This window comes from Sciurus vulgaris, assembly GCF_902686455.1.
Source record: "Sciurus vulgaris genome assembly, chromosome: 17".
Classification (NCBI taxonomy): Eukaryota; Metazoa; Chordata; class Mammalia; order Rodentia; family Sciuridae; genus Sciurus; species Sciurus vulgaris.
Genome location: NC_136478.1, coordinates 18,564,965 through 18,574,584, shown reverse-complemented (window position 1 = coordinate 18,574,584; position 9,620 = coordinate 18,564,965). Strand labels below are relative to the sequence as shown.

At 54.8% G+C, this 9,620-nt stretch overlaps 1 protein-coding gene across 1 annotated transcript; it reads left to right on the top strand.

Moving 5' to 3' along the window:
- Positions 1 to 527: 527 nt before the first annotated feature.
- Positions 528 to 9,218, top strand: PLEKHG4 (pleckstrin homology and RhoGEF domain containing G4). The gene is made up of 22 exons (XM_079119753.1): positions 528 to 630; positions 840 to 1,557; positions 1,724 to 1,819; positions 1,895 to 2,018; positions 2,108 to 2,201; positions 2,279 to 2,353; positions 2,435 to 2,551; positions 2,713 to 2,811; positions 2,898 to 3,046; positions 3,202 to 3,340; positions 3,462 to 3,578; positions 5,121 to 5,303; positions 5,539 to 6,032; positions 6,105 to 6,351; positions 7,003 to 7,092; positions 7,178 to 7,399; positions 7,491 to 7,661; positions 7,756 to 7,933; positions 8,272 to 8,388; positions 8,512 to 8,748; positions 8,820 to 8,935; positions 9,079 to 9,218. The coding sequence occupies exons 2-22, from the start codon at positions 1,047 to 1,049 to the stop codon at positions 9,082 to 9,084; spliced, it is 3,582 nt and encodes a 1,193-aa protein (XP_078975879.1). The 5' UTR covers positions 528 to 630; positions 840 to 1,046; the 3' UTR covers positions 9,085 to 9,218.
- The last annotated feature ends 402 nt before the right edge of the window (positions 9,219 to 9,620 follow it).

The window sequence follows — 9,620 nt, the reverse complement described above, 5'->3', positions numbered from 1 at the left end:
GCTCTGGGGTTAGGGAGTTTCTTCCTAGGTGCCTTTCGGAAACCCAAACTCACTTTTGTCTTCTTTGGACCAGATTTGCTAGGGGAGCTGGGAAGGTGTTCCAGGGCTCTGCTGGTTTGCAAGGCGCCGCGCCCTCCGCTACACCCAAAGAGTTCCCAGGGCGCGTGCTAGAGCAGCCGACCCGCCAGCCCCCTCCCCAGCCCCCCGCGGGGCGCCGCTCACTCACGCTTCCGGCGCGTCGGCAGGCCGCGCAGTGGGCACGGCGGAACGACGGTTGGACGCTGCCCCGACCCGCGCACTGAGACGCCGAGGGTGGGGCGCTCCAAGCCAGGAGCGCGGTCCGAGCCGTGGGTAAGGGGCGCAGCGCGGGCCCACGCCTCAGCGCTTTCCCGCTGCCCGGCGGTTTGCCGTCGGGACCTACAGGCTGGGCTGTGGCGTCGTCCTCCGGCCCCCAGGGGGCGGCGCGGCGCTGCGTCCCCAGCTGCTCTATTTTACCGCCCCGTCGCCAAGAGGCGGCGCCATTGCACGCTGGACGGCCGGGTTGTTCCCGCCGTCGAGGCCCGGGGCTGTTCGAGGGCTCAGCTGCACGGCCTCCTGGGCTTCGAGATTCCCTGCGGCGCTTCCAGGAACGTGAGTGTAGGCGGCAGGCGACGGAGTCGCGCGCCAGTGCCCCGCTCTGGCCCAGCGGGGAGCGCGAGCACGAGGTAGTCCTGCAAAACCTGGTGTGAGGTGATGTCCGAGGTTGGAGCCGGGTGGGCCCTACCGAACAAAGACTCATGGGAGCGTGACGAGGGCCCTGGGCAGGAAAAAGACCCCTGACATTCTTTCCCCCTCCCCAGGTCTTGAACTACGATAGCCGCCGCACTTCCTGTGCCTGGGCACCCAGTCTGGTACCTCCTTTGGCCTAGTGTTCTCTGCCTGCCTTGCTCGTGGAGCCCTGTGGGGCCATCTTCAACACAGTTCCTGGATGAGCCGAGGCCTCCCTTCATACCGAGGCCCAGCCCTTGCCCACTTGCCCTGAGCAGGCCCACCCTTAGTAGGGAGTGATGGAAAGGTCCCTGGAGGATGGGGATGAGTCCCTAGACTCCCAGGGCCACGCCACCGACTGGAGGTTTGCTGTGTGCAGTTTCAGGGATGCCTGGGAGGAGGAGGATCCTGCTTCCCAGAAGCAGATTAAGGACCCTAGTCCTCCACGACCACCAGCAGGGGCAGCCCACGGCAAAGGGCTTCAGGGCAGCCCCTTGTCCAGGGATCTTCAATTACCTTCAGAACTACAGGCTACAGATGGGTCGGGGGATGGCCAGAAGAGCACACTACGAGGCTCCTTAGTCCATTCAGAGGAGTCTGCTCCCTCTGTAGTGGAGAGCCTCTTGTGCCCCATGTCCTCCCACCTCAGCCTGGCACAGGGTGAGAGTGACAGCCCAAGGAGAGGTTTGATAGGGGACCCAGGTGCAGGAGGGGCATTGCCTGCTGTCTTGGGCCCTGGGGGGTTGAACAGCAACCCTGTGGATCTTGGAGACCCTTTATCAAAGACATCATCAAAACCGTTGGAGGCAGGTAAGGGAGGCTGAGCTAGGGAAGTCTGGGAAGAGAATGGGGATACCCGGAGGTGGGTGTTAAGACTTGGGGAGGTCTCTGACCTTACTCAGGCTGAAACCCTGATCTGTGGAGGGGTCTCTGGGTAGGTGGCCCCATGCAAACCTAAGCCATTTCCTTTTCCAAGACTCTAGCAGATCCTGCCTTCTCAAGTCTGCTGACTGCCTTCTGGCCCAAAACCTCACCTGGGATCTGCTGGCCAGTGGCATGGCTGCCTTGCCAGGTAGCTAGGAGGGCCTAGAGGCAGTGGAGGTGGGTTGGCCTGTTGGGTGAATGTTCAATGCCTCCACCCCAACAGGAACTCGAGATGTAGAAGGCCGAGCTGTGCTGCTGCTGTGTGCCCACAGCCCAGCCTGGCTTCACCCCAAGTGCAGCAGCCATGAACTCATCTGTCTCCTGCTCTACTTGCGAGGCATCCCCAGGTTTTGGGGAGAGGGGTGGGGGATTGGGCTTGATCCAGGAGATGTCAGGACCTGGGAATAAGATACTAAACTGAAGTACACCCCTTTAGACCTGAAGTCCAGGCCCTGGGTCTTACCATACTAGTTGATGCCCGGATTTGTTCCCCAAGCTCTTCCCTCTTGTGGGGACTCAGCCAACTACAAGTGAGTATAGAATTGCATCTCGCCTCCGTTCCTATTGTGTAGAGTTGGGTGCAGGACTGAGCTCTCATTCCTTGCAGGAAGTAGCCCCAGGGTCAGTGTACCAGGTGCTGCTAATGGGAAAAATGCCTGAGGAGGTGCCTTCAGGGCTGCAGGTACTGAGCCAGGTTGGCTGAGGGATGGACGTGGGGTCTTCCCCTCCAGGCTTAGATCCACAATACATTCTTCTCCTATAGCTAGAGCAGTTGCCCACTCATCAGAGCCTGTTGACCCACATCCCTACTGCAGGGTTGCCTACTTCACTAGGAGGATGCCTGCCTTACTGCCACCAGACCTGGCTGGATTTCCGGATGGTCAGTGCACTGGGGGTGGGTGGGATTATGCAGGTAACCTGGGCCTGTGGAGGAGTCTGTCCTGGGTTAGCTAGAGTAGGATAAAGCTGGCTGCAGTGGCCTGGAATCCAGGAAGCCTGGGATCAGCACTGCACTCTGGTCATGCTGGCCCCTGCTCACAGCGTCTAGAAGCCCTTCTGCAGAGCTGCCAGGTGGTTTGTGCCCTGCTCCAGGGGGCCATCAAGAATGTAAAGGCTGTGCCTCAGCCTATGGAGTTTGGGGTAAGTGTCCCCTCCCAATACTTCCCTGAATGTTCCCGAGTCCCTCCTCTCCCATGTCCACCACCATCTGTTGCCCTCAATCACAGGACGTTGGTCGGCTGTTACAGCAGGCACAGGTCCTGATGCAGCAGGTACTGGACTCACCACAGCTGGCATGGCTCCAATGCCAAGGGGGCTTAGAACTAGCATGGCTGAAGCAGGAGGTCCGAGAGGTGACCCTGAGCCCAGACTACAGGTAGGTATGAGTCCAGTTTCTAGATCTTACCCCACCCCAGCCCACCATATCCATGCCAAAGACTCAGAATCAGCCAGGATTAAAGTCCCAGGACATGATAGAGTGGAGCAAGGGGACAAGTAAGGTGCATGGTCTTGCTGTGTACTCTGTATTAGGCCAGCGGTGGACAAGGCTGATGAACTATATGGCTGTGTAGATGGACTGCTGCACCAGCTGACCCTACAGAGCAACCAGCGTATGCAGGCACTAGAGCTGCTCCAAACTCTGGAGACCCAGGAGGGCAGACTGCACCAGGTGGGAACTTTTTGACCAGAGTGTCCCTAACCCTGGTCTTAAGCATGGACTCAACTCACACAGCCCCCAGCACTACACAGAAAGCAACTCTCCTTGCCTCTCCTTGCTTGTTCTTATCCAGATTGAAGTATGGCTACAGCAGGTGGGCTGGCCAGCACTGGAGGAACCAGGGGAGCCCTCACTGGACATGCTGCTTCAGGCTCAAGGACCTTTCCGGGAGCTGGACCAGGTGGCCCAGGTAAATTTAGTCACTTGTTCATTCTGTGGGTATAAGGGCACTTTGCCAGGGACTAGAATTGCAGGAGTAAGTGGAAACAAGTCAATCCCTTACTCTCTTGGAATGTACTGTCCAACAGAGTATATTAGTTATAATCAAAATTTCACAAATATGTGTTTGCAAACTGAGGCCAAAATTCTGGAGAGATGCAATGTGGTGGTTCTACCTGAGTATATAACAAAGATATGATCTTAGCAGGGTTGTTGAGCAAGCTTTTTTTGGGTGATTTTGAGCTGAGAGCTGAAGGGTAAGTTGGGGTCAATCAGAAGAGGGTTGGGGATAGAGGAACATTCCAGGCTGGGAGTCTCTGATGTGCCTAAGGAACCATAAGGCCAATGAGGTTGAAAGGTAGAGCATAAGAGGAAGAGTAGAAAGAGATGAGGCTGGAAGACTAGTCAGTGGTCAGATCACTGGGTCCTGTGGCAATGATATGTTTAAGCAAGAAAGCATAATCAGAGCTGTATCAAGGAAGAAGATCTTAGTTTCTAGGTACACAGTGACTTGGAGGATGGAAATGGAAAATACAGTGAAGTGACAATTGAGGTAGTACAGGTGGGAAATACATCTACCCCTAGGTATCTGTGTGTGGGGGGGGTTGATTTCAGGACCTGCCTTGGATACTTAAATCTGCAGATGCTCAAGCTCCTTATATAATATATATAAAATGATATCGTATTTGCATATTATCTGCACACATCCTTGCATGTACTTTAAATCATCTCTAGATATAATAATACCTGATGTAATGCAGGTGCTCCATAGTTATGTTGTTTAGAGGATAGTAACAAAAAAAAAGGCTGTACAGTTTTTTCCCAGATATTTTCAGTGCAAGGTTAGTTGAATCCATGGATTTGAAACTCTGATGAGCGACTTACAGATATGAGGGCTGACTATATTACTTTCTTTGATCAGGATGGTGGCAGAAAGACAGATTTGAAAAGTTTGTGTAACTTAATGGTGCATCCATATGGGAGGGTAAGGAGAGGGCAGTTGTAAGGATGAATGGGCACTGTTCACTGAGGGCCTAGGAGAGGACCTTCTGAGAAATGCATTCATGCTGTTGAGATAGCCATGAGGAAATGAAAATAAGGACCTTGGGTATTGGGCCTGGAGCTCAAATGAGAGTTTTGACTGGAGAGTGTTACTTAGTGGATATGGGTGTGTGGATGACATTTGGGGTGTGGTCACACAAGATTGCCTGGGGCACACATTGCACTATCTTCAGTAGCCTAGATGAGGGAAAGGGAGGAGGAAAAATCACTGATAAAGACTAAAAAGTCAGGAGAGAGGGAAGAATTGGAGCCCAGGAGAGAAAGGGCTGAATGCTGCCAAGAGCTGAATTTGGAAGGCTTGAGAGAGGGGTAAGTTGGGGCTGGAGGTAGGTAGAAGGAAGGCCTTCTACCTTAGGAGAGATTTAAGGACATGTAAATGTCAGTGGAAATGATCTGGGTTCAGGACTGAACCTTCAGACCTGTACCAGCTGAGCCCATTCTTTTTGTCCAGGAGCAGGTCAGGAGGGGGGAGAAGTTTCTACAGCCACTGGCTGGCTGGGAGGCAGCTGAACTGGGTCCCCCTGGGGTGCGCTTTCTGGCCCTGAGAGCCCAGCTGATAGAATTCTCTAGGGCTTTGACCCAACGGCGCCAGAGGCTGGCAGATGCTGAGAGACTATTTCAGTTCTTCAAGCAGGTGAGAGGTCCTGTCTCTTCTGTTCAGTGGGACCAAAAGTGATTGCCCCATCTCCACCTCAGCCTGAGTGTTTTCTGCTCATCCTGTTTTCTTCCCTTGTCTTCATTCTGATCCTGAAATCCAACCACTTGGGACATGGTGTGGGGCCAGCCCTCTGAGGGGCTGGGAGATCAGTAGAGGAGCAGAAGGCTTGCTGGGGTTCCCCTTTCATGCCCATCTGGCGTTGGTGTTACAGGCCTCAACGTGGGCTGAGGAGGGGCAGCGAGTATTGGCAGAGCTGGAGCAGGAGCGCCCAGAGGTTGTGCTACAGCGGCTGCAGCTACACTGGACCAGGCACCCTGACTTGCCTCCTGCGCACTTCCGAAAAATGTGGGCTCTGGCCACAGGGCTAGGCTCAGAGGGCATCCGCCAGGAATGCCGCTGGGCCTGGGCACGGTGCCAGGACACCTGGCTGGCTCTGGACCAGAAGTTAGAGGCTGCACTGAAGCGTGTCAGCACAGCTAGCCGGCATGTCAGCCGGGTCCCTGCTGTACCTGCCACTCCTCCTCTGAGGAAGGCCTACAGCTTTGATCAGAATCTGGGGCAGAGTCTCAGTGAGCCTTCCCACCATTTCCACCGTGCTGCCATCGTGTCTGCCTGCCACAAACCAGTGGCTGGAGGAGGTACCCGGCCTAGGTCATCCTCTACTTTGCCTTTACCAGGCAGCTGTGACCTCAGGAGCCCCAATAGGTACAGGCAGTGGGCAGGACAGGGAGGAGTGGAAAGTAGATGTCTTGGGTCCTTATTCAGTCTTCCTGGTAGGCTACAGTTGGTGCTGGCAGAGATGGTGGCCACTGAGCGAGAGTATGTCCGGGCCCTTGACTACACCATGGAGAACTATTTCCCTGAGCTGGATCGCCCTGATGTGCCACAGGGCCTCCGTGGCCAGCGAGCTCACCTCTTTGGCAACCTGGAGAAGTTGCGGGACTTCCATTGCCATTTCTTCCTGCGTGAACTGGAGGCTTGCACCCAGCACCCGCCCCGAGTGGCCTATGCCTTCTTGCGCCATGTAAGTCCCACAGGCCATATGGCCCCAGCTGATTCTGCTACACTCCAAAGAGCTGCTAGGCTCTGTGCTAGGAACAACCATGAGTGAGACCCATAAGTTCCCTGCATCTCAAGGTGTTTTTAGTTCAGCTGGGATTGGTAGGAAAATAAACAGGAGAGATGCCTGTTACTGGTGGGAAAGGGTTCTCACTCTAGAGAGAGTAGTGAGATGTAGGCTCTGAGCTGCAGATATTTGAGCTGAGGCCAGACAGGGAGCCAGAGTAAGAGAGTTCCACCCCAGGAAAGAGCAAGTGCAAGGGGTATAGCAGGAAAGAGACCTGGACTAGGTGAATGTGACTGAGTATAGTTAGCAAGAGAAAGGGTTCAAGGTGAGGTGGGACCAGAGAGATATTCTTAGAGCTGTGGGAGGGGCAGAGCTGAAGCTCAGTCTGAGGAAGATGAGACTTCCTCCCCTCAGGGCCTGGAAAGCCCCTACTGCTAGTGCCTGTTCTTGCCTGTTACCCCTCATTCAAAGCAGGATCTGTGGGGGAAGGTCCACTGAGAGGTGTTGACATTTTAGTCCTCTCGAATTGAGAAAGTAGTCTCTCTGGGGTATGGGCTGCCTCTGGGAGCTGGGCTGCTTGTATCTGTGCTGAGTGATGTGTCCTCATAGAGGGTGCAGTTTGGGATGTATGCACTCTACAGCAAGAATAAACCTCGCTCTGATGCCCTGATGACCAGCTATGGTCATGCCTTCTTCAAGGTAGGAGAGCCTGAAACTGGGAGGAGTAGGATAGAGGGTGGTATACCTTGAGACCACTCAGTGGGGTTTCCTACCTACCTGGCAGGACAAGCAGCAAGCACTGGGTGACCAGCTGGATTTGGCCTCCTACCTGCTAAAGCCCATCCAGCACATGAGCAAATACGCACTGCTACTGCAGGAGCTGGCACGGGCCTGTGGGGGACCTGTGCAAGAGCTCAATGCCCTGCAGGAGGCCCAGAGCCTTGTACACTTCCAGCTGCGACATGGCAATGACCTGCTAGCCATGGATGCCATCCAGGGCTGTGATGTGAGTCATCTTGGGCCATAATGTCCAGGTGCCCTGGGTGTGGAAGGACAGGCAGGAGGGGCTGGGTACCCACCAGGCCCCAATTTTTCAGGTTAACCTCAAGGAACAGGGGCAGCTGGTGCGACAGGATGAGTTCACAGTGCGCACTGGGCGTCATAAGTCCCTTCGTCGTGTTTTCCTCTTTGAGGAATTGCTGCTCTTCAGCAAGCCTCGCCGTGGGCCAGCGGGTGTCAACACATTTACCTATAAGCGTTCCTTCAAGGTGGGCCCACCTGCCTCTGGTCCCTGGCCCCTGCCCCTTCCCCTGGCTTTCCCTGGCTCATGCTTCACCAAACCCCTCTCCCCTGGCTACACAGATGGCAGATCTTGGCCTCACTGAGTGCTGTGGGGATAGCAAACTGCGCTTTGAGATCTGGTTCCGCCGTCGCAAGGCCAGGGACACCTTTGTGCTGCAGGCCTCTAGCTTGGCCACCAAGCAGGCCTGGACAGCTGATATCTCCTGCCTACTCTGGAGACAGGCTGTCCATAACAAGGGTAGGTCTCTGCCCCCCTAGTTCATCCCATGCTCCCTTCCCCACAGTGTGGGTACCCAAGGAATCCAGGGAGGGTCTAGGGACCTAGAAGTTTGGGAAGGAGGAGATAGCCCATCAGCAGCAACCAATGTAAGGGAAACAGCTTCAAAAGGCAGGCTTGCTGTCACTCATCTCTAAAACTGGAATTATGATACCTGCCCCCATGGGATTGTTGGGAGGAAAGAATTTAGCACCAGAAAGACTCAGTGTACAAGATGGTTAATCTGTGGGATATGGGTGAACAGGAAAAACTTATCAGATAGAGCCCAGAGGGGCCTCACTTATGTTTACTCTACTCAGAGATGCGCATGGCTGAGATGGTGTCCATGGGTGTAGGGAGCAAGGCCTTCCAGGACATCGCACCCAGTGAGGAAGCTATCAACGACCGCAACATCAACTGTGTCCTAAAGTGCCGAGGTAGCAGGCAGGCTTCAGGGGTAGGGGTGAGAAAAGCTGTGGTGAGCATTGTGGACTGCTGTTAGCCCTGGCCTGTCTGGGCCTGGGTTCTGACCTGTCCTAACTTGATCTTCTCTTATGCAGAAGTTCGCTCTCGGGCCTCCATTGCTGTGGCCCCATTTGACTATGATAGCCCCTACCTGGGGTCCTCAAGCTCCCTTTCTGGAGACCCTGCCTCTTGCTCTGTTCTGGAGTCCCTCAACTTGCACCTATACAGAGACCCAGCTCTTCTGGGTGTCCGCTGGCCCTTGTATCCTCCCAACTTCCCAGAGGAAGCAGCACTGGAAGCTGACACAGAACTGGGCAGCCAGCCTTCTTTGAGTATGTCTGGGGTTAGCCATAGTATGGTCTGGGCCTCTCCTGCTGACAACTTACCCAGTCTTCTTCCCTAGCTCCTGAGGACTCTGAAGTCTCATCCCAGTGCCCATCAGCCAGTGGCTCCAGTGGCTCTGACAGCAGCTGTGTGTCAGGGCAGGTCTTGGGCAGGGTCCTCGAGGACTTGTCGTATGTGAGTGGCATCTTGCCTTATGCCATCAGCCTCCCCAGCCCAGCCTTTCCTTCCTGGGGGGTGGGTGGGCCATAATGATTCCCAAGAAACCCCTGGACTCAGAACCAGGGAAGCAGGCATTCATGCCTGGCCTGTCCCCACAGGTCTGAGCTCAGGCTCCATGGTGAGCAGCGGATCTAGAAGCCACTATCTCCAAGGAACATCACTTCTGTGGATCTGCTGGTGCCTGTTCCACCTCATGCAATGCTGTTGACTACCCTTTCTGTTATCTGTGGCCACTGACTAGCCTGGAGCCTCTCCAGGGGAGTCTGGCTGCAGAGCCTGGGAAAGAACCTTGATCCTAGGTTCCTAGCCCTATGTCTCCTATCCTTACTCCAACTGTAAGTTCAGAATAGGCTAGGGCAAGTATTTACATGCCTAGAGGCTAGTGGGATATCATGTGATTCTGGGTAGTGACTGGGCTGCACCCAGCCCTTGGGAGGAACACAGGTGAGTTCTTAGCAGCTGCTTACCAAGATTTGGCTTTAATGATGAGCTCCCCAAACACAGGAGTCAAACCACCCCTGTTGGGCCCTTACCCTTGCCTGCCCTGGCTCCCCAGGCCCGTTTGGTTATTTTGACTTGATGCCTTTTGAACAGCTTTCAGTTAAGAGTTGTATGTTATTATCTCACTGTTCCTTAGTCC

Excerpts from the sequence above, each read along its gene's own strand:
- PLEKHG4 (XM_079119753.1), top strand. The coding sequence starts at position 1,047 with ATGGAAAGGTCCCTGGAGGATGGGGATGAGTCCCTAGACTCCCAGGGC. Across the intron at positions 6,352-7,002 it reads CCTATGCCTTCTTGCGCCAT|AGGGTGCAGTTTGGGATGTA; the intron begins GTAAGTCCCACA and ends GTGTCCTCATAG. Across the intron at positions 8,389-8,511 it reads CTGTGTCCTAAAGTGCCGAG|AAGTTCGCTCTCGGGCCTCC; the intron begins GTAGCAGGCAGG and ends TCTCTTATGCAG.